At 36.5% G+C, this 24,215-nt stretch overlaps 1 protein-coding gene across 7 annotated transcripts in view; it reads left to right on the top strand.

Annotated features, from left to right (window-relative positions):
- Positions 1-1,297: 1,297 nt before the first annotated feature.
- YTHDC1 (YTH N6-methyladenosine RNA binding protein C1) overlaps positions 1,298-24,215 on the top strand; it is a 35,835-nt gene continuing 12,917 nt past the window's right edge. For 2 of the 7 annotated variants that reach the window (XM_058722375.1, XM_058722374.1), the window contains exons 1-10: positions 1,298-1,697; positions 6,365-6,400; positions 10,900-11,001; positions 11,626-11,954; positions 12,076-12,505; positions 16,692-16,781; positions 17,247-17,300; positions 17,861-17,955; positions 19,445-19,553; positions 19,632-19,749. In XM_058722375.1, the coding sequence (XP_058578358.1) occupies positions 1,670-1,697; positions 6,365-6,400; positions 10,900-11,001; positions 11,626-11,954; positions 12,076-12,505; positions 16,692-16,781; positions 17,247-17,300; positions 17,861-17,955; positions 19,445-19,553; positions 19,632-19,749 (1,391 nt within the window). In that variant the 5' untranslated portion in view covers positions 1,298-1,669. The remainder of the gene's footprint in view (positions 1,698-6,364; positions 6,401-10,899; positions 11,002-11,625; positions 11,955-12,075; positions 12,506-16,691; positions 16,782-17,246; positions 17,301-17,860; positions 17,956-19,444; positions 19,554-19,631; positions 19,750-24,215) is intronic. The other 5 variants (XM_058722378.1, XM_058722376.1, XM_058722377.1 and 2 more) reach the window with 4 other exon arrangements.

The following is a 24,215-nucleotide window of genomic DNA, read 5'->3' as shown; positions in this document are numbered from 1 at the left end:
TGAGTAACATACCCCTGAAGGTTACAGTAACATTCTGAGTTTACTCGAGGGAGTATTATCAATTGGAGGGCTGGAGGTAAATCTCCTGAACTTGAGCCATATTAATTACTACTACTGGTGACCTTGGACACTTCAATTTCTTACTTCACTTTCCCTGTATGTAAAATAAGGTAATATAATCTAATTGGGGTTTTGGAAGATGAAATCAGATTGTGTAGGTCAAATTCTCAGAACAATACCTGGCGCACAGTAGGAAAACACAATTTTCAGCAATTATCGTTAGAGTGTAATTTCTTGCTAACTTATTTCTTCCATATATTATACTGAAAATTCCTTAAAGGCAGAAATACTCCTGTTTACCCTTGATTCCTATGCATCTGATGATACAGAGCTGAGTTTTATATTTACTGTTTTTCTTTCGTTTTTTTCTACAAGCCCTCTTTAAATTCTTCCCATTGATTTTTCTCAATTTGTTACAATGGCCATCAAGAGCCAAGACTCTAGATTATTTGTCTTTGAACATTCTATTTGTTTTTATATAACAATGTCACTTTCTTTTCCCTCCAAATTTCCTTCCCGCGTAAACTCAGTTACCGAGCAGTAAAGCAAAATGACATTTTCAGTCCTTTGGACCATGAACTTTATGCGTTTCCTTGCGGATTTTACCACATTATGTAGTTGAGTAATTTTTGGTCACTTCAGTAGTTTCAATTTCTCAATACTCTGTTTAAATCAACTGTGTACCCCAGCGCCTCAATAAATACCTAAGTCAAATGTTATTACATGAATTACAAAGCTATACTAAAGTACAATAGAATTAATTTCCCCAATTAACAGCAAAACTAGTAGGCTTTTGTGACAAGTGAGCGGGTTGCATCCTGCGCTGCCTTTGGCTAACCCTAGGGCACCAACTATGAAAGCCTATTTGGCACTAAGAGTACAAAGTGGAGGCGGCAAAGGGACCCGCCCAGATTTATCCTAAGTCTCCGATTTCCAGAATTAGGAGATCCACGTAACAACCAGAAGCATCTTTTGTCCTCGGGAAGGTCCGTCAGTAGGCTTTTCAGGTGAGAAAACAGCGCCACCAGGGTGTACGCATCGCTACGGGGTGCTCAATAAACCGTAATTTCGGCGAGCTAATCGCTGAAAAGACTCAATCCGTGGACATCCGGGCTGTGGGAGACGAAGCGACGTGCTGACGTTATCACGTTTCCCTTGCCCACCCCGCGTTTCTCCCGCCCCTCTCCGCACTGTGACGGTCCCAGGGAGGAACGAAGCGTAAACAGCGCAGGGCATTTCGGGAGTGGGATTGTTTCAAGCAGGAAGCAGGCTCCATTTTAGCGCCGCCCGCCGTCGCCATCTGTTTCCCTTCCCTCCCCCTACCCCCTCCCGTACCCAAGCCCCAACGGGAAGGCCGGGCCTAGGGCGCCAGAGGCTGGAGTGAAAGGAGAAAAGGGAGAAAGGGAAGAAGCGAGGAGAAAAAGGGTGAGTTGAGAAAGGTGAGCGGTAGAGGCCAAGGTGCGAAGCGCGCAGCCCAGCGGACGGACTGACGGACGTGCCCGTGCTACGGCTGCCGCGGCTGCGGCGCCCGCGCGGGTCGCGTCGAAGCGGCGGCGGCGGCGGCGGCGGCGGCGGCAGCAGCAGCAGCAGCGGAAACAGGAGGAGAGCAATGGCGGCCGACAGCCGGGAGGAGAAAGGTTAGTGCGGAGAAAGGTGATGGGCGGAGGCGACACTCGGGAGTCGGTCGATGGAGCCGTGGTTGTCGTTGCGGGGTGGGGGTTGGGGAGGTTAGCCTGCCCCGCGCGGAGCCGATCCGTCCCAACCGAGACACTTGGACCCGCTGGAAGAGACTAGGCCTGCTCTTGCGTCCTCGATCTCCGAACCACCTAGCACTTCATCTCTCCTGGGTTTTTTTGTTTTGTTTTGTTTTGTGTTTTGATCCTAATTCTCTTCTTTTTCCGTTCTGCAGTCCTGGGCGCGGCTGAGAGGGCCTGTTCTTAGTGGCAGGCCCTTGGGTTTATTTCCTGGTAGGATTATGCGGGTGTAATGCGTATTTTCAGAACGACCCTTTCTTTTAGTCAAAATTTCGAAAATCCTTAATGCCACGGCCAAAGCTGGTAGTCTAGTAAGTGAGCATTTTTAAGAAGTGGTACAGGTGGATTAGTTATCTCGAGAAATATCTACAAGTAATTTGTGGCTCTTCCTGTTAAATAGGCAAAGTGGCAAGAATTGCCCCTCTGGTTCCTCGAACACTTACTTTGGAAAACATGATGTTTGAAGCAATAATTATATGACTTAGACATGGCAAAAAAAAAAAAACAAAAAAAACCCCTAGCCACTATTTTGATAGAAACACGTTGTGTTAGCTCCCAGAAGGTACAACCAGGAACAAATGGGTGTAATTTATAGAGAGCTGAAGGAGTAATACAGTTATAGTAAATATAGGAAAAACTGATGTTGGTAGAAAGGGATGTCATGTCTTTTGAAAAACCGACCTCCCAAGTGCTACAGATGTTTATGTATATCCTGGATCAATACCTGTCTGGAGAGTGGTCTAGTTTAGATGCTGCTTTTAGGGTCTTTTCTAACCGTAAGATTATCATGATAGTTTTGGGAAGGTTATAGTTAACAAAAATATGGTGCTGCTGCTGCCCTGTATATACCTCACAGATCTCCTCTTCAGTGTGGCTAACCAACTTGGGGTGGGGATTTGTTGAATGGATTCTAGAGTCAAGTTGCATTAGGCCCACGATCTCTTTAGTTTTTCTCCTTAAGAGAAAGATGAGTCTTATGCTTCATTAAACTGCTCTAGGATAGGGACAAGCTTGGAGCCTGGAGTGTGTGGAAGTATGTTTAAGGAATTGGAGCTATCTTAAACCAATTCAGTGATTAGGTTGTTGTAGTTTGACTTAAGTCTTAAAAAATGCACCCCTTTGAGAAGCACGAAAAGAATGTGAAGGTCGGGTTGCAAGGTGTTAGTGACAAAAAAGGGACTGCTTTTAATTAGTAGTAAATTTAGTTATTACAATAGATCATTTCAATCAATAAGAATTCATTCAGTCGACATTTGATTGCATCAGAATGTAATCTGTGAGCTCTGTGTTGGAGTGAGTGCTGGTTGTGATGGGTAAGGTAAACCAAATACAAAATGAGTAAAAGTCCGTACTTCTCAAGAATTCATTGGTAAAATGAACACAGTTAAATTAGTAATAGAGTAGATACAGTAAAGTGCATTTTGGAAGAAGAGTAATTTTCAAGTTTATTTATTTTGAGAGAGAGAGAGAGAGAGAGAGAGAGAGAATCCCAAACAGGCTTTGCGCTGTCATTCAACGCAGAGCCCAAAGTGCCCATGTATCTCACGAACTGTGAGATCATGACCTGAGCCAAAATCAAGAGTTGGACACTTAACCAACTGAGCCACCCAGGCGCCCTGAAAGTAGGTGATGTTTTAAAAATTGTTTTAGAGATGGATTTAGTGATGAAAGTTCTTAAGAACATGTAATGCCACCTATTAGCAATACTTAGGGTAGTCATCCAACTTTTGAAAGAACTCACATTTTTGTAGTTTTTTAAAAAAGTTAATTACCATAGTGGAGTTTATATCTCTTAAATCTTTGATATTAGTGCTTGTCTTTATAGATTAGCTCAAAGATGGTCTCTAGTGGGAAAGCTAGCAAATATAAAACCTATTGGAATTGCTTATTTAATTTTGTAATGGGAAGATTTCCAGAATAATTCATTTTGCAAATAAAGAAACTGAGTTCCAGGGTGTCTCACTTAACTTTATTTATCATTGTTACACAGCCAGAAAAATAGCCAGAATTAGAATACCTAATTCACTCTTCCTTATACTTCTGCAAGAAAAAGTGGGAAATGAAGTATTTGTCAGTAGTTACCTTATGCAAAACATTATGAAATTATAAACTTAAGCCCTCTAAGAATCTTAGACTTCTCACAGGCCTTAAATGATTTCATGAATGATGTAAAATCTTGATGAGAAATGAATTTAAATTGCACACGTTTGCTGTTGGTCACAGAACAGTTAAAAGACTTGGTTATAGAGTCGTTGGGATTATTGGGCTTTCTACATTGGCTATGTAACAAATAGACATTAACTTCTATTATACTTCTATAATACCCATATTTAGAACCTGAAGCCTATATAACTGGACAAATTGCCAACTCCCGCTGATTCCTGTGGTGATTATTTGTCCGAAAAATAGATTTGAATGATACTAATACTTTATGAGGAATACAGATCTTTTCTATTTTAAATACCTTGTATGCGTTTTATTTCTTAAGGTCTTACGAAGTTCTCTCCGAAAAACAGTGTAAAAGTTTATCCAAAATGTGGAAAGTGATTTACCACTTTTCATAAGTAACATGTTTTTCTACATTACTGAACGGAAAGCTCCATGAGGGCTAAGAGTATGTCTGTCTTACTCACCAGGTTCCTGACGTACAGTAATCATGACTCAGTGCCTTGAAGAAATGACTTGCAATGTTGGACTTGGTTCATAACTGACCATGAGACATTTGCCTCTGCTATCCAAAGCTAAGGATTTTGTCAGTTTAAATTGTGTATGTATACACACATTCACACAGGCAAGAGCACATAAATATGTACACGCAGTTATATATACATACACATATTTTATGAACATACTTCAGCCCTCTCTATAGTGAGTCCTTAGAAAAAGATTGACTTTCTTGGTTCACTTTAGGTAGGGCTTTAGAAAGCATAGAGTATGTATTTGATAACCCAGTGTATTTGTTTTACCCAAATAGAAATAGGATAAAAAATTTTTAAATACTCTCCTTAAACTTCAGATTGTATGCTTATTATGCTTAGGGCAGAAAATTTGGATGTGATGGGAAATGCAAGTCTCTACACTTCATTTAGAGGAATGACAGTTTTGAATGACAAAGTAACTGAGACTGGTCTAATGTAAAATGTAACAGAAAGGTAGGTTCCAGGAAATTTTGCTTCATTGTCAAAGCCGACTAAAACTATATTAAATGAATTAAAAGATATAATGTACTTCGGTGTTCTGTGACGTAAAACAAAAAGTGCACTGGCCAGTTTTCTTTAAATACTCTAGGTCTTTGTTCCCGACCCTCAAATAAATAGCACTTTGTATCTCCTGACCCAGAAGTTTCCAGGTCCAAAACAATGGGCTGCTTTCTCAGATAAAGGTTAATTTTCTACACTGATATCCCTGGAGTTAAGGCTTGTGGCCTTCCTGGGCCAGAAATTGCAAGATTAAAGTGTAATTCTGGTATAATGGGAAGAGCACTACATTTGTATGCATAGTTGTGAGATTTTTGTTATGTCACTTCAATTCTGTGGGCTGCATTCTGGAATTCTTGTTATATACCTAACCTTCTGGTGGTTAAAGTACTTTGAAAGCCAGTTAGATTTCCATTTTCCCATGATTATGTAAAACAAACTGGGGTGCCTGGGTGGCTTTGTCGGTTGGGTTTCTGGTTCTTGATTTCGGCTTGGGTCCCGATCTCTTTCAGTGGGCTCTGTGTGACAACGTGGAGCTTGCTTGGGATTCTCCGTCTCCCTCTCTCTATCCCTAACCCATGCACGCCTGCGTGGACTCACTCATGCGCATCCTCACTCATGCACTCTCAAAATAAATAAACTTAAAAAAAAATCCCCCAATAAAACAATAAAAAAGAAGTTTTGTTAGTCCTAACATCTTGAAAATTTTTGAACAGGCTTTAAAACAATGATTGTTTTTATTTTCTTTTGCCTCCTATATCCCTGGAAAACTCAGTTTGGTAATAGTTTGTGACGGTAACTAAGATTGTGCTAGCTTGCACCAGTGATGATAATGAGGTTCATATACATCATATATTGTGAATGCAAAACATTCACAGATGATTGCACTTCCACAGAGGAGTCAAGCTAGCAGCAAGCCGCTTTGTGTTGTTTTTGAGACAATGTTTAAGTCCATCATTTAAGTCCACATGAAAATCTGAGTTTGGGAATCCTTGAAAATTTGGAAGATCTGACAACATAGTGCTTGAATTTTGTCAAAGCAGTTAATCAACTAGAGTTGAGTAGGATTGTCCTCCTTACTGTTTCTACTCTTTCACAAAGTATCATGCATATTAAGTTTATTTGCAGTTATTTGACATTGTTATTCATGAGTTGCAGGCTTTTATGCATACTAGGGTCCAGCAGATAAAGTACTTCTTTAATAGTTAATGGTAGGTATTAGGTTAAACAAAAGGAAAAGAGCAAGCACAGTCTGTGTGCAAGCAGTATTTGTAAATGCACGTATTCATCCGGCATAAACCCAGATTGTCTCTTGCAAAGCCTTGACATGTTACTACCTCTCTGTCTTAACAGAAGACTATCAGGACTGCTCCAGCTGGTTGCTTTCAGGTGAGAATCTGGATCCCTAATGACCAAATAGTCCGTTCAAAAAATGCAAGGTCTGGATTTTTGTATTAAATCCTTAAAGTTTTCAAAACAGTGTCCAAGAGCTAGATTCATGCAAGTTGTTAGGGTATAACTTTGGATGGATTTGAGTTTTAGCTGTAAATAGAAATACTGTTTAATGAGTAATTTTGTTTCATTTGAGCTAATTCATTGTGACAAAATTCATTCTGTTGTGAAACCTTGAACAGTTTTTGAGTTTTTAAAATAGCTTTAAAAAAAATACCGTATTCTTTATGTAGATTTTTCCAAAAACAATGTGAAGTGCTTTATCTCATAGAAGTATATAGTAGGGTTATTTTTGTAGTATATGAATTGTATGTTCATGGAACTCTTAATGACATTTACTAACCTTTGTTCATTTTAGTATTAATATTCTTAGGTTGGGTGCTGTCAAGCTACTATGAAGGAATTGAATGTATATGAATATTTATACAGTATATTAGTGTATAATTTTAGGGCAAAGAGTGATTTAAAACTATTAAAGGTTTATTTAAAAAATTAAAATAAAAATTAAATTTGTTAAGGTAGTTTAAAGGTCATGCTAGAGAACTAGTGGGTGTTATTTTATGTTAGAACTATTTTTTTTTCCAAAAAGGATATGCCAGTGATGATTAGTATTCAGCAGTAGTTTGAGAATATTTAAATAATCTTCATTTTCTTTATAATTAGTTCATTTTAGGGACACCTGTATGGCTCAGTCAGTTAAGCGTCCGACTCTTGGTTTTGGCTTAGGTCATGAACTCATGGTTTGAGAGCTCAAACCCTGTGTTGGGCTCTGTGCTGACAGCATGGGGTCTGCTTGGGATTCTCTCTCTCCCTTTTCCTCTGCCCTTCTTCGTGTGCGTGTGCGCTCATGCGTGCGCGCTCTCTCTCTCTCTCAAAAAAACATTAAAAAAATGCCATTTATATTAGGGGTTGGCAAACATTTTGTAAAGGGTCATATAGTAAATGACATTTTAGGCTTTGTGGGCCACAGAAGGGTTTGTCACATTTTTTTGTGTGTGTGTCTGTCCCCCCCCCCCCCCTTTTAAAACACAACCTTTAAGATGCAGAAACCATTCTTATTTTTACCTTACTGGTTAAAAAAAGCAAGCCATAGGCTGAATTTGTTCTGCAGGCCTTAGTTTGCCAATACTGTGATAAAACCACAGATTATTGATGTCACGGAGTATAATACATAAAAATTTGTAGACCATCAAGTGAGAATGTAGTGTTTGATCCTAAAGTAAATTTCAAGATGTTACAGTGTCACTCATACAGGGCTTTCTGGTGCATTAATTGAAATTAATCTAGTGCACATTACTTTTTAATAATATTTTGCATTTTTTTGTGCCCTTATACTTTGTTTAAAGATTTTACTACTACTTCCCTTCTAATTTAACTATAGATTTTAGAAAACCTGAACTGTAGGCTTGTACCCCCAACTGTTTCTAGACAAGTGAATTTGGTCACCTGGCACTTTTGAGCTTCCTTTTCTTTATCTGTGAAGTAATGGATGATAAAACATACCTTAGGTGATTCATTCATGTATATAGGATATATGTGAAAGTGGTAAAATGTTAAAAGGAAAAAAAAGGAAGCATTGGTTAATATTTGTTGTGTTAAAAATTTGTAGCTACTTTTTAAAAAAAATTTTTTTTAATGTTTTTATTTATTTTTTGAGACAGAGACAGCATGAGCAGGGGAGGGGCAGAGAGAGAGGGAGACACAGAATCAGAGGCAGGCTCCAGGCTCTGAGCTGTCAGCACAGAGTCTGATGCGGGGCTTGAACTCACAGTCTGAGTTCGTGATCTGAGCCAAGGTGGGATGCTCAACTGACTGAGCCACACAGGTGCCCCTGTAGCTGCTTTTTAAAACTGCAACCAGTCTCTACATTTGATTAATACACTTATTTGTTAAGGCTTTTTAAAACAATAATGACCTTTTTTTTAATAGGGAAACCATGATCTAATTTCATGCCTGAAATTTATATTGATTTAAATTAACCTGTACAGTTCATTCTGTGTTAGGTTTAGCACATGTAAAGTATATAATTTAAGGTGAATGTTCAGGCTTTTGGGTTGTTCTTTCTACTAATGGAATTAGTGATTTCATGAAAAGATGTGTAGCACTATGTTTACTTAATTGCTTATTTCGTTGTGATAATTGTTGTTCAGAAATATAGTTAATTCTGTGAACATCTGTTGGATCCGGTGTTTTACTGATCAGAGAGCTAGAAGTAAATAAAAATTCATATGATGTATATATTTTAGAAAAACAGTAAAGAATACTCTTAACCACCCAAAGAAAGGAATTGCTATGCCATTCCAGGCAGTGTCACTTTTGATGTTCTTACACAGAAACTGTGTTTGACTCCAAATACTGAGATGTTACTTTTTCCTGTATCCTATGTAAGTAACCTTGCTTACTTTCCTATCATGCCTACATTGTGTTTTAGTACTCTTCAGTCACTGATTTCTGTCTCCCTTTGGAGATATTTTAGTCTGATTTAATTGTTTATAGACCTCAGGTCAGGTTAATAACCCTTGCTATATATATAAAAAAGTAACCCTAGCTATACTTTTTTTTTTAATTAAAAAAAATGTTTATTTTAGAGAGAGTGTGTGCGCACACACGTGTGCGGGGGAGGGGCAGAGAGAGAAGGGGACAGAGGATCCAAAGGGGGGGATCTGTGCTGACAGAGAGCCCGATGTGGGGTTCGAGCTGTGAGATTATGACCTGAGAGGAAGTTGGACGCTTAACCAATTGAGCCATCCAGGTGGCTCCATGCTTGCTATACTTTTGAATGGGCTTTGCTTTTTGGCTTGAACCATAAATGTAATTGTCCTAACCCATCAACGTTTATGAGTTCACATTTCTCTTTACCACACCTTGAATTTGGAAAGATATTTCTGACACCAGAATACTTAAGTGTTCAAAGCATTTACCATTAATTTTAGTGTATTATTTAAAAAAATCAATTTAAGGTAGTAAATATTTGCATGTATTTCTTAGAACTTACTTTGTCCTGTTGTATATGTGGGGATGCAGTGACAAAACTGAGTTATAGGTTTTCATGATCATTCAGTATGTTAATTGTAGTCAGTAGTTGTCTTGACTGAACAAGTTACACTTTTCAGAGTTGATACCAGCAGTTTGATTGTGTAGCACATGAATACTTTTTTTTACTTTTAATGTTATTTTGACATATTTTGGACAGAATAGATAAATGAATAGTACAAAAATTTTCTTTATCTTTCAATTATATTCCACAAATGTTAACTTTTTACCACATCGTTTTTCTTGAATTCATTCTCTCTTCTCTCTTTCTGTGTATATATGTGGATATATGCATATGCAGACACACTTTTTTCCTGAACTGTTTGCCAGTTTTAGACATGGTGCTTCTTCGTCCCTAATACTTGAGTGTGTATTTCCTAAGAAATAGGATTTTCTTTAATTTAACTATAGTAGTATCAAAATCAGGAAATTAAGAGAGTGGTACCATACTCTACAGACCTTATTTAAATTTCACTAGTTTCCCAGTCGTGTGCCTTGTTCAGTTATTGGGTCTCCTAAGTCTTTTAATCTGGAGTAGTTTCTTAGTGGATTGGTATTAGCGGATTGGTATTATTTCATGACCCTTTGTTTCAGTTTGATGTTTCCTTAAGTATAGGTTCAGAGTTTGCATTTTTTTAATTTAATTTTTTTTTTTTTTTTTTTTTGAGAGAGAAAGAGTGTGAGGGGGGAGGGGCCGAAAGAGAGGGAGACGCAGGATCTAGGCTCTGAGCTGTCTGCACAGAGCCCGATGCGCGGCTCAAAACCCATGGACCTCAAGATTGTGACCTGAGTCGAAGTCGGATACTTAACCGACTGAGCCACCCAGACACCCCCAGAGTTTGCATTTTGGATGGGAATATCACAGAATTGTTTTATTCTTAGTGCATCATGCCAAGTCTGTAATACTGATTTGACATACTGCTGGTGATGTTAATTTTGATTACTTGGTTAAGTTAGAATCTGCCAGGTTTCTCCACTGTAAAATTATTTTTTTCTTGGTAATCAATAAGGTTGTGAGGAGTACTCACCATCCTTGGTAGGTGTGTGTTTATGTTACACACAAGTATTTCTGTTCTAATTTTTTATGCACATTTTAAAGCAGTTACAAAAATGAGAAATTAGAGGTTGAAGTACAGATATAGAAGTTTTTAACGTTTTCTCTTGTACTCCACTATGTCCTTTCATACCCTATGGAGTGGGTGTACACTACTCCTGGCTTTGTAGTCCAGAGTTCTGTATCATGTCCTTTATCTTGTACGGTTTTATAGAATTACTGTCGTGTCTTGATCCTGAAATAAAAGATCTTTGACGGTTATGTTTCCATATTTACGTAGACCCAACATAGTCAAAGATAAATGCTTAATGGTAATGATTTTTCCCTATTTTTAATTTCCTGCTTTCAGATGGAGAACTTAATGTTCTAGATGACATTTTGACTGAAGTACCAGAACAGGATGATGAACTGTATAATCCAGAGAGTGAACAAGATAAAAACGAGAAAAAGGGTATGTAATATTTTAAATTTTTTTGTTAAAATAAGGTTATTTTTTTACTAAAATTTTTAAAAAATGTTTTATTTATTTTGAGAGAGAGGGAGGGAGTGAGTGGGGAGGTGCAGAGAGAGAGAAAGAGAGGAAGAGAGAAGGATCCAAGCAGGCTCAGTGTTGTCTGCTCAGAGCCCGACATGGTCTCAGACTCATGAATTGTGAGATTGTGCCCTGAGCCAGAATCAAGAGTCAGATGCTTACCCAACTGAGCTGCCCCGGTGTCCCTAAAAAGTTTAAATAGAGATTTAATTTATTAAGAAAGTGACTTTGCTTTTGCTCTTGTTCCTGGGGTCAGTTAACACCAAAAGTGTCCAATCATAACAAACTGTGGTACCCAATTCAATATGAATAAAAGTAATCTATTTCTTTTCAAACGTGTGAAATTTCTCAAATACATGAATTTATTCCAGTATTTGCAAACTATGGTTTCTTTATGATTAACTTTGCAGTAAAAATATTTCAGAAGACATTTTAAAGATAAGAGCTCTTTTTTCTCTCTGATACATATTCTCTGTTAATCTTTGGTGAAATAAGTAGAAGACATAAAACACTTACATGTGTTCTTTAAATTGTATTTTTAAGGATCAAAAAGAAAAAGTGACCGAATGGAATCTACTGACATCAAGCGGCAAAAGCCTTCTCTTCATTCAAGACAGTTGATTTCTAAGCCACTGAGCTCATCTGTCAGCAATAACAAAAGAATAGTTAGTACCAAGGGAAAGTCAGTTGCAGAGTATAAAAATGAGGAATATCAAAGATCTGAAAGAAGCAAGCGTCTAGAAGCTGATCGGAAGATTCGTTTGTCGAGCAGTGCTTCTAGAGAACCTTATAAGAGTCAGCCTGAAAAAACTTGTCTCCGGAAAAGGGATCCCGAAAGGAGGACCAAATCCCCTACACCAGATGGTTCTGAGGTAGTAAATGTTATTGCAGATATAAAACAGAAAACAATTCTTTTTGAGGCATTAGAACTATTTATTCAGTCTGACTTTATCTGTTATATGACTGCTGATTCCCTTTTTCTTTAAACATCAGAGAATTGGGCTTGAAGTGGATAGACGTGCAAGCAGATCCAGCCAGTCTTCTAAGGAAGAAGTTAACTCTGAAGAATATGGCTCTGACCATGAGACTGGCAGCAGTGGTTCTTCTGATGAGCAAGGCAACAACACTGAGAATGAGGAGGAAGGGGTGGAAGATGTGGAAGAAGATGAAGAGGTAGAAGAAGATGCGGAGGAAGATGAAGAAGTGGACGAAGATGGAGAAGAGGAGGAGGAGGAGGAGGAGGAAGAGGAAGAGGAAGAAGAGGAGGAGGAGGAGGAAGAAGAAGAATATGAACAGGATGAGAGAGACCAGAAGGAAGAGGGAAATGATTATGACACTCGAAGTGAAGCTAGCGACTCTGATTCTGAATCCGTTTCCTTCACAGATGGATCTGTCAGATCTGGTTCAGGCACAGATGGATCAGGTACTACTCTTTGTATGTATAAGTTTCTCTTAGGAAAAAAAATTGACCTGATTTTATTTTTGAACATACTTAAATTGAATTATAAAATATTTTGAGATGTGGGATGTTAATAAGACTGTCTCATGATTTTTTTACAATTATATGCCTTTGAGTATTAGAAATACATTTGAGTAAGGTTTACATATCTTAGTAAATGTGTTTCCCAACTTCATATTGTATTCTAAATGAATGCAAGTCTGATTGTTTCTCAATGGAAATGTATTTCAGGTTTTAAGGTTATAAATTCTTAGGTTTTCATACCGGTCAGCAGTTTGTTTAAACACTGATACCTGATCTACTTGATACTGACATGGAACCTGTCTGGTTGGCATTACAGTATTTCTATGTCTGATGCCTGTAGATTTCTATCATTTGGCAATAGAAATCAAAACAACTTTCTTTTTCTCTTGGGAACACACACTGTTTTTCCAATTCTGTACCTGTGGATTGACAGACTTGCAAGGGTCTCCCAAAGGCTGGTGTAAAAGTACAAGAGGTGGAAAATAAGAGTGTAAGATTCTTGTGGGGAGATTGGTTAAGAGTTGTCTTGGGTTATTCCTTCAATACTACATGTCCTACCACTTTATCCCTGTCTGATCAATGAGATGTAAATATAGGAATGGTAGGTAGTTGCAGTCATGAGGCTAAGAGGGGACCATCTTTTGGGGGAAAATTCAGAGTACAACAAGGAGAGGTCAGGGTACTTCAAAGAACCCTTGCCATTATATGATGGTTACACATACTGTCATGACTGTCTTATGTCAAAATGCAGCCAGATCTGCTATATATACTAAATGAACTAAACTTTGGAATATAAGAACAATTCTATTCTTTTGTTATTACACAATAGTTACAATTTCATTATTAATAGAGTTTTATCATTTTGATAGTACATTGTTAGTAAGTCACATTCTTAAAATTGTATAGGTGATAGAGCAAATGGCCAGCTATTTTCTAGTGATTGGCAACTGAAGTGCTTTCAACCTTTTGCTCACTGGAGTTCTAGGTTTCAGAGTTTAGACAGGATTTTAAGAGATTTAAAGAGTTAAACTGAATTGATGGGTAAAGTTTGACATAAAAATTTGCAGAATCTTTTTTTTTAAGGTTTATTTATTTTTTGGAGACTTAGAGTGTGAGTGGGGGAGGAGCAGAGAGAGGGAGGTACAGAATCTGAAGCAGGCTCTCCAGGCTCTAAGCTGTTAGCACAGAGCCCAACTCTGGGCTCAAACTCACGAACTGTGAGGTCATGACCTGAGCTGAAGTCAAACACTTAACCCACTGAGCCACCCAGGGGCCCCATAATTTGTAGAATCTTTAATTCTATTCTGTTATACTTTTTGCAAACTGATGAGATGATGTATTTTTTTGTAATTTATAATAATGGATGGAAAACAAAAAGTGCATTGACAATACGAATGAATGTTTGTTCATTTATTGTGACGACTGTTAGAAACATCTGGGGGGTAGAGGATATTTTATTATAGCCATCTTTGGTATCCATGTTATGAACAATATTTCTTGTATGTCTTATTTAAGTCAAACAAAGGTGACTTATTTAAATTGGGTAGGACTTGAAATAGTCTGCAGTTTTAATAAGCTCTTAGATGCTGCTGATACTGTATCAAGGTGCTTAATAATACTTCATATTTTTGTGGATAAGACATTTCAAATTCAGTGGTAACCAATAGTTTCATGAACCTTGATATCAAAACTATTTATAGAAGAGATTTATTATTATAAAAGAGATACCTGGAATTCTTACTTTCCTTATTAAAGGAAACTATTGTCTTTGGAAGATCCCTTATGTGGGACATGTTTCAGAGACTGTATTGTGGGCAGGAAGTTATTCTTTATCATGGAGTACTTTCTCATCATAATGTGTGAAAGAAAAATGGGGGTGGATTTGGAACTCCGTAATTAGGAGATGTCTATTTTTAAACATGGGGGATCACAGTTTAGTTTCTGTGTCATGAATTTTCTAGATTCTAGTTTATTTTACCTTATTTTTTTTCTCAGAATCTTTGGTAACTTCTTTATAAAAGTGACATTTGGTGGTCATTAAAGGTTTATTTGTTACATGACTTTCATTGTTCTTTTGATCTGAAAATAATAGTTGGAAGAGGCGATCATAAACTCTTAAGAGCAGTGGGAGTTATTTCTAATGGTATTTATTTTAAAAGTTTAGAAGCTTTCTCTTAAAAAAAAGTAACAGTTGGGCAGGGTCTTAACTCTGCTTCTCTTTTTTCTTTTTTCCTGTATCATGTTAGTGAGATTGAACCATAAAGTATTGTTTTTAAGCAGCAGCAAGAGGTGTATTATCATTAGTGATCAGTTCATAATGCTTATTAGACTCCTACATACTCAAAGAGAAAAAAATGATAAAACATGCTAGAATTTTTAAATAAAAATTTAACAAGGTTTTACTTTTAATCTCTGTGAATTTCCTATTCATTGAGTCACTGAATTGGGTTTCTGCTGAGTGCCAGGCACTATGTAGGAATGTGTAGTCAGTGAACAAAACAGACATGTATGAGAGAGATTTAGGAACCTCCTGACTCTCATCTATTTGGGTGAGATTTTCAGCCATTTTATACTAAAAAGCTTCAGTCTGTTCAGTTGCAGTCTTCTGGTTTTCCCTGAGGGAAAGGATTCTTAAAACTTTTGACAGTTGGGTATCATTTAAAGCAGGCAAGCCTGGAAACAAATGCTTTTATCTATAGCTGGTTATTTGAGATACCATTATGCCCCTGAGGGATGCTAGCTTTAAATGGGCTTGGCTTTGTAATTGTGCTTATATGTGCTGCTTTGCTCTTCTCTTTCAGCCCTCCAGTAGGAAAACCAGCCTCACTCACAAGCTTATTGTTATGTCTATTTGGAGAGGCCGCAGAACATCAAAAAAGGGAAAGATGCTTAAACTAAAAGAAAAGGAATTTAGAATGTCTTTGGGATTTTCCATCTCCAGACTAGTTAGATCTGGAAGCCCCATTCAGTAGTAAAATACTTTTTCTGTTTGCTCCTAAGAAGAGAGCTCAGGGCTTAAAGAGGACTTGCATTTGAACTAGGTTCTGTACCCAGAAACTGGGACCCTGGCCATGTTGCTTAACCACTCCTCTTTTCTGTTTCCTTTTCAATAAATGAGAATAATGGCTTTAAGTATTGCATGAGTTTGTTATGAGGATTAAGGAGATAATTTAGCTAAATCTTTTTAAGTAGGTAACTCTTTATAGTCATTCTATAATATAAAATTTTATGCGGGATCATTGATCATTTTTCTGCTGTTTTTATACAAATAAATTTGTGCATTTTCTCTCCATATTTATTCCTTCTTATTTCCTAGCTGGAAATTAAAAGAGTTTATAATGGTATAATTAAAATACCAATAAACAGAGACAGGAGAGCCTAATCCATTTTAGGTCTTTGTTTTTAAGCTTAATGAAGTTCCAAATTAAACTTAAAATGGTTCTTAACTGACCGGTAATGTAAACTTTTTGGATCCACTGAAGATTCCTAGCTTTTTAGTAGAAATACATAGGCTATCAGTAAGATTTTTGGAATAAACTTTAAATTGAATTTGAAGAAAAGACCAGTAATCCAAGAAGGAAGTGGACAAGAAGAATGAACTCGAAGACACATGAGCAAGCAGTGGCAACCAGAAAAGCAATCACCAACTTACTCTAGTGTATTATTATTAATTTTTTTTACATTGAAAAGCTTTGGGTTCTAGGGCTCATCAGACACCTAAGAATCAGAGTTGGAATTGTAATGAAGAATGATAGTATACTTTTTAGAGAGAGACTTGGAACAGTGATACCTCATATGTAGAAAGAAACAGTATATTTTACTGAAACAAAAGTTGTATTTGCAGATTTCCCCCCCCTTGGAAAACTTTATCCAAAGGACTACCTTTATATATAGGATAAGTCATTCTCAGTTATGGCCATGTGTTTTTAATTTAAGTTGGTGGGAGAAACATGTTTCTGTGTTTGAACAAACCTTTGAAATGGAACACCTTCTGAGGAAATTGAGGGATCAGGGGAGAGATTAGCAATGACTATTAGAGATTGTGCAGAAACCAGGCACGTGATACGTTCTTGTTTGAGTACCTGTCTTGTAATGTTTTTAAAAATCTCATTTGAATTCTTTTTAGATGAGAAAAAGAAGGAAAGGAAGAGAGCTAGAGGCATCTCTCCAATTGTTTTTGATAGAAGTGGAAGCTCTGCATCAGAGTCCTATGCAGGTATCCTCATTTTACTTTCATTTGTGGTCATATCTGACTGATTCTGATGTAATTTGCTGTAGAAAGTGTGGAGGCTGTAGTTTAGTGTGAACTTGTTGATGTTCATTAGTATTGATTTTTGGCATGTTCAGTGTAATAATTCTAGAGAAAACTAAGCTTTTTCTTATTATTTTAATCCTGTTCTGTTACTGCTTAAGTGGAATTTCACTTTTTTTTTTTTCTTGGAAGATGATGATTCAGTGACTAGTTTTCTGAGTGGGAAACTGTTCAAATATATTTTTAAAAAATCCAAACAACCCAAAAAACAAAACACTCGTACACATTGAGAAGTATTTTTTTGTGTGTGTGGGTGCGCCAGGAAGAATAATTTGTCTTGAATGAGAACTTTATGTGACAAGACTGTAGAAATTTTGTCTTATCTCTATTAAAGCTCAATCTGAACAAATGTACTTTGGCTAAATACAGGTTCAGAAAAGAAGCATGAGAAATTATCATCTTCCGTTCGTGCTGTCCGAAAAGGTATCATTTAAATTTGAAATTGTTTTCATTGCATGCTGCATAAAGTCATTATTTTGCCTTATTAGTTCTCCATTAATAGTTGGTTTTAATGTAGTAATGTTCTGATATATTGCATTAAAGAAAAAATTAATGATGTAGTTTTACATAGAGACAGCTCCACATTTACTTCTTACTGCATACCTTTTAGAACAGTAACAAAAATCTCAGGATATTTTATAGTTTTGGACACCGTGGATAGTATATATTTTTTTAATAGCATAATCGTCTGTTTAAATGAGTGATTTTGGAAAAGAAATCTATAAAATTTGTAACCATTTTCATACTTAAATATGAATCTGATATATCGGAACATCACTAGATTAGGTTTAACTTCTTGCAGAATGCTGGTGTCTTTTCTTAGCTTTGCTCTATTATGTGTTGTGGCTTAGCTTTCCAGGTTGAATGGGTGATTATGAATTTTAAAAGTTTAGCTGGGTTGTAGAGGGCTAATTTCAGTTAGTACAGCTTACACATCTGTGATAATGGCTTCTGGTTAATCAGTTTGGGTTTCTTTTTTTCAGATCAAACCAGTAAACTCAAATATGTACTACAGGATGCAAGATTTTTTCTCATAAAGAGTAACAACCATGAGAATGTGTCTCTTGCCAAAGCTAAGGTATTAGCATCAGTTCTGTTGAAACTATCCCAGTTTTGAAAATTTTAAGTGTGAAGGTAGACTTGAGTATCTTGAGTGGTATACTGTGATTTTCATTAGAGCTTTAAAGATCCACAGCCCACTTGCCACTTAAGGTCTGCTTTGTGGCCATGTAAGCGACCTAATAGTAATTTGAGTTTTCTTTTCAGTCTTGAAGGTGATTTTAGAAGTCAGAATATTTGATATTGAAGAATTATGTATGTTTTATACTTTGTACTGTAAAAGTATTTTTTTGGATTTTTGTGTTTCTGTATTCAAATGCTAACTTACTGAAGTAACGTTTTAAAAGTTTCTACAACCATTTTTTGTTTTATATTGATGCTGGTTTTACACCTTGATGTTGTTGAAAAGAAATCATTCTTTTATGGGGAGTTTCTTTTATTTTTAGAAGTGACATCACTTGGACTTATTTTATTTATTTATTTTGTATCACTTGGATTTAGAAGAAAAGAGAAAGAGTTAGCTAAAAGGCCCACCCAAGCAAGGCTTTACAAAAAGGATATGTCTAGTTGCTGTTAGGATGTTGTAAGATATGAATTTTCTTTTAAAATACCTATATTTGTTACACCGTTATAAAATTTTCCTTTTCTTGATTTAAAATGAATCATTATAGACTCTACTGATTTTTAGAAAATTAATAATTTTTCAAGCCATATTTTGTCAGTATTACTGTCTTATATTTGTCATTATCCATCAAACTAGGTGGAATAATACACCAAATAGCTATCCCGTGGAAGTTTATTCTGTTTCTCTGCTAGAGTGAATTTAGGCAGAAGTAATTAAGCACTTAGTGTGAATGAGATCTAGTTTGTAAGACTAGACTGACTGAATTAGAGCTTCTGCCTTACCTTACCATGCTATTTCTTTTGATCTTTTCACGAACAAGTAATAGATTAAAATGCTTTAGAAATTAGTAGCTTTGTTCTTGCTCTGTGTACAACGGAGGCTTTTTTTAGTCAAACTATTAAGCCTAAAAATTTGAACTTAAATAGGAAAAATGAGAAATGCTAGAAACCAGACAGAAATTTTCCACTTATAATTTACCAATATAGTATTTTTAATTATTTTGATTAAGTAGTTTAAGGAGAAAAATGTACATGCTGTGATTCACCTTCAGACATGTTTTTACCCACAGTAAATCATTGTGATAATTAAAATAATTCTAGGTGATTGTTTCTATTATGTAGAATTCTATATCATAAGATTTGACATCCTTCCCCCAAAATCTTTAATGATTTTGTTAAGGTTGGGAATTTTCTCCATATTTTTCTTGAGTTTTTAATAAATTAGCACATTATTTTGACAGCTGATAAGTAAGACCTTTCTTAATTATAGCTTACTTAAATTTAAAATACAGCAGTATCAGTAGCCTTGGTCTTTTGCAGATATAATTGCAGTGGTGAAAGATTTGCATTAATTTCAGTCTGTGATGTTTATGTTATTTGTGTAGGGTGTTTGGTCCACGCTGCCAGTAAATGAGAAGAAATTAAATGCTGCATTCAGATCTGCAAGGAGTGTTATCTTAATATTTTCTGTCAGAGAGAGTGGAAAATTTCAAGGTAAGGATAAAAATAATTTGGATATATAAAAACATCATTTATATTAGGCACCTATTGATTGTGATTTGATCCCCTTAGGATTTGCAAGACTTTCTTCAGAGTCACATCATGGAGGATCTCCTATACATTGGGTGCTTCCAGCAGGAATGAATGCTAAAATGTTGGGAGGAGTTTTTAAAATTGACTGGATTTGCAGGTAAATTATACATTCTAGTGTAGATAATTAAATCTGCACTAAATGGCTGCCAATTGGGAGTAATGTTAAAACTCCACAGTTTTTTAGCTTTAATTTATTCTCTCTGATGATTATACTCTCTTTTCGGACTCATTCCTAGGCTGATTTGGATCCAAAAAAATTAACAGTGTTAAAGTAAAGTTAAACATCAATACGTTTTGCTTATCTTGTTCACTGTCTTTATATTTCCTATAGGATGTAAAGGCAAAGGTTTATGTAGTCAGGAGTTTTATGTAGTTCCTTTGTACTCTATATTAGTAATATAGCAGTAAGTTTGTCATGAATTAGACAATTGCTTGGAATGTTACCTGGATAGATCTATGTGATTTTAGTGATTTAACGTGTCATTTAGTAACTGGTATAGGAAAATAGCCACTGTTTAACTTGGCTCATATTTTGGAGGTAACTAATTTAGTTGTGAACAAGTACTTTTTCTTAAGGAAATAGCAAAACATGTTTAGTTGGTATTATATTTTGAAAATGGTAATTAAAATTTAAATATGTTTATTAGAAATAACTGAGTTATTACAACTATTGTTATGTTCTTACTGAATATGCATTGTTAGAAAATGATAAAAGAGGGGCGCCTGGGTGGCTCAGTCAGTTAGGTGGCCGACTTCGGCTCAGGTCATGATCTCGCGGTCCGTGAGTTCGAGCCCCGCATCGGGCTCTGTGCTGACAGCTCAGAGCCTGAGCCTGTTTCAGATTCTGTGTCTCCCTCTCTCTGACCCTCCCCGTTCATGCTTTGTCTCTCTCTGTCTCAAAAATAAATAAACGTTGGGGCGCCTGGGTGGCGCAGTCGGTTAAGCGTCCGACTTCAGCCAGGTCACGATCTCGCGGTCCGTGAGTTCGAGCCCCGCGTCAGGCTCTGGGCTGATGGCTCGGAGCCTGGAGCCTGTTTCTGATTCTGTGTCTCCCTCTCTCTCTGCCCCTCCCCCGTTCATGCTCTGTCTCTCTCTGTCTCAAAAATAAATAAAAAAAATAAAAAAATAAAAAAAAAATAAACGTTAAAAAAAATTAAAAAAAAAAAAAGAAAATGATAAAAGAAGTAAATTTAGGTGATACAAACTTTAACACTTCATGAAATGGACACTCTCCTGTGGAGAGCTGCAAAATGGGGCAGAAGGCAGAAAGCTTTTAATTTTTTTTATGTTTATTTTTGAGAGAGAGGCAGAGTGCAAGCAGAGGAGGGGCAGAGAGAGGGAGAGATATAGAATCTGAAGCAGGCTCCAGGCTCTGAGCTGTCAGCAGAGAGCCCCATGCAGAGCTCAAACTGAAGAATCTTGAGATCATGCATGACTTGAGCCAAAGTTGGACACTTAACTGAGCCACCCAGGCATCCCAGAAAGCTTTTATAGGATAAATAACAAGAGAGAGACAAATAGAAAATGTCTTATTGCCTAGGGCTACGTTGTCAACCTCATTTGGGGTGAGAAAGCCCAGACTAAAGGTGGCTTGGTGTTTGGGGATTGGCTGATTGGATATACTGCATTTCTGGTCAAGCTGAGCACATACAGGGACACAAAAGTTAGACCTAAGCTTCTGTTTGCTGACATGACACATCCAGCAGGAGCGGCTACATCTTGAGCCTAGAAAGTTATTTTAACATAAAATACTAAGTATTTGAGTGATCTTTATATGGCATGTACACATCTATTGCCTATAAAATTAATTTCAGTAAAAAAATATTACTTGAAACAGACCATATGTATTTTTTATAAGTTGAAATTAGCTTAGGCGTTGGATTTTGATGAGGATGGAAGAATTGGATAAGAATGAAAACTGCTATTCATATCTGGTCTGGAAGGCAGACTAGGAAGAGCATGGAAACACAAGCAGAAGCCATGGGGCTTAGGAGATGGGAAAGCGGTGGGGGGGGGGAGGGGAAGGTATGTGAGTGGGATAGGGAGTCCTTTTTTTTTTTTTAATGAAACAGATGATAAAAGATAGAGATGAACAGTAATGTGGGCCAGCCAAAGGAGTTAAACTTTTATGTATGGGAAAGTGAAGAACTGTGAACTTACGTAAGCAATAACATAGTGAAAATAGTATATTAGGTTGATTGTTGATAGAGTAGCAAAACTCCATAAAAATATATCATCATTACTTCTCATCCCATCATTACTTTCTATAGGGAAAAATTGGAAGCAATCTAAATTCTTCCATATAGGAAACTGGTTAAGTGAATTATGGTTTGTCACTTAAATGTAATACACAGAAGTAATTATCCATGTGACAACATGGAAAAAACAAATGAAAAATTGCATAATTATAATGTTGGAATGCAGTGCTAGGTTGGTGAGGGTGTCGGTGATAATTCCCCTACTCCATTATACCCAGGATTTTTAAATAAAAATTTATGGCTCTTCAGAAATTAAGGTTATAATTAAGTTATACTTCTATTGTAATCAAATTAAAATTATAAAATTTAAAGATCTGGTGGCAGTTTTTAGGGAAAACAAGGTGCTTGCTATTTCTTAGCAGAGATAGACTTATTTATTTGGATGTCTATAACTGTATAAAAACCAAAGAAGTTTGTTAGTCTGTGGTTTTATGACTAGAAACATTATTGGTATTATTGGAAAGTATTTGGAGATAATGTTGTCTTAGGATTAGAAGACAAAATAATTACCCATTTTAAATTGGTTGCAGCTAATTTTGTTTTGAATGTTACTTGTTCTATTAACCTTCATTTCCCAATTCGTGATAAGGAAATCTGTTTTTTAATTTCAGAAGGTGAGCTTAATTTATTCATGTATTGTCTTTCTCACTGACTTATTGTCTATTTTACCAACTTGTTTGATATGTGTTCACTAACAAGAGGTACAAACCCAAAATACTAATGTTTTGTACAGAACTTTGGGTAGTAAAGGTTCTTTATTGTACTTAAGTTTTATGTTGACCTGGAAAGAATTTTTTTTCTTTTGTTTTTTTCTTTTTCTTTTTTCTTTTTCCTTTTCTCTTTTTCTCTTTCTTTCTCTTTTTCTTTTTGAGAGCATGTGTGCAGGAGGGGCAGAGGGAGAGTGAGAGAGAGAATCTTAAGCAGACACCATGCCCAGCACACAGTCCCATGTGGGGCTTGATCTCATGACAGTGAGATTATGACCTGAGCCAAAATCAAGAGTTGCATACTTAACCGCCTGAGCCACCCAGGCGCCCCAAGAATTTTTTTTTTTTTTATGTTTATTTATTGAGAGAGAGGGAGAAAGTAAGCGAGTGTGCACCAGCGGGGGGAGGGGCAAAGGGAAAGGGAGAGAGAGACTCTTAAGCAGGCTCCAGGCCAACGCAGATGCTGATGGCAGGGCTTGTTCCCACAAACCATGAGATCATGCATGACCTGAGCTGGATTCAAGAGTCAGACAATTAACTGACTAAGCCACCCACATACCTCAAGAATATTCTTTGTTTTTTTCTCTTTATTGAGGTTTTATTTATTTATTTATTTATTTTTCTATTTATTTAAATATATGAAATTTATTGTCAAATTGGTTTCCATACAACACCCAGTGCTCATCCCAAAAGATGCCCTCTTCAATACCCATCATTCACTGCCCCCCCCAGCCCATCAGCCCTCAGTTTGTTCTCATTTTTTAAGAGTCTCTTATGCTTTGGCTCTCTCCCACTCTAACCTCTCTTTTTTTTTTCCCCCCTTCCCCTCCCCCATGGGTTCCTGTTAAGTTTCTCAGGATCCACATAAGAGTGAAAACATATGGTATCTGTCTTTCTCTGTATGGCTTATTTTACTTAGCATAACCTTCTCCAGTTCCGTCCACGTTGCTACAAAGGGCCATATTTCATTCTTTCTCATTGCCACATAGTAATCCATTGTGTATATAAACCACAATTTCTTTATCCATTCATCAGTTGATGGACATTTAGGCTCTTTCCATAATTTGGCTATTGTTGAGAGTGCTGCTATAAACATTGGGGTACAAGTGCCCCTATGCATCAGTACTCCTGTATCCTCAAGAATATTCTTAAAGAAAAACTACAACTTTAATTTTTACAATACTCATCACTTAGTTCAAGAGTAGTTTTATAATGAAGAATTCTGAGGGGCATGTAATATTACATTGGTATTTCCTTGGGTAAGTCTATTGTATTCTTAAGTTTTGTGTATAAAATGAGAATTGCATTTGGTTCAGTTAAGAGGATCAAACTTTAAATATAAATGCTGAAGGCTTTCTATCAGTAATAGTAATTGTTACCGATATTTTTTCTTTTTATGATAGTTTTGATAGACTTATTTAAGCACCCTTTGGATTTAATAATAACTAGACTTAAGTTTATTTAAGTGTGGTCTCTCGACCACTTGTGTCAGTAGTATCTGATCGTTAAAATGCAGAATCTTAAGACACACCTCAAACCTCTTGAATTTCTGATGGCTCATGTATTTTGTAGGCACACTGAAGTTTAAGATCACATGG

This window comes from Neofelis nebulosa, chromosome 3 (genome assembly GCF_028018385.1).
Source record: "Neofelis nebulosa isolate mNeoNeb1 chromosome 3, mNeoNeb1.pri, whole genome shotgun sequence".
Lineage (NCBI taxonomy): Eukaryota > Metazoa > Chordata > Mammalia > Carnivora > Felidae > Neofelis > Neofelis nebulosa.
The sequence above is the reverse complement of the archived record's forward strand: the minus strand, read 5'-3'. Positions and strand labels throughout refer to the sequence as shown.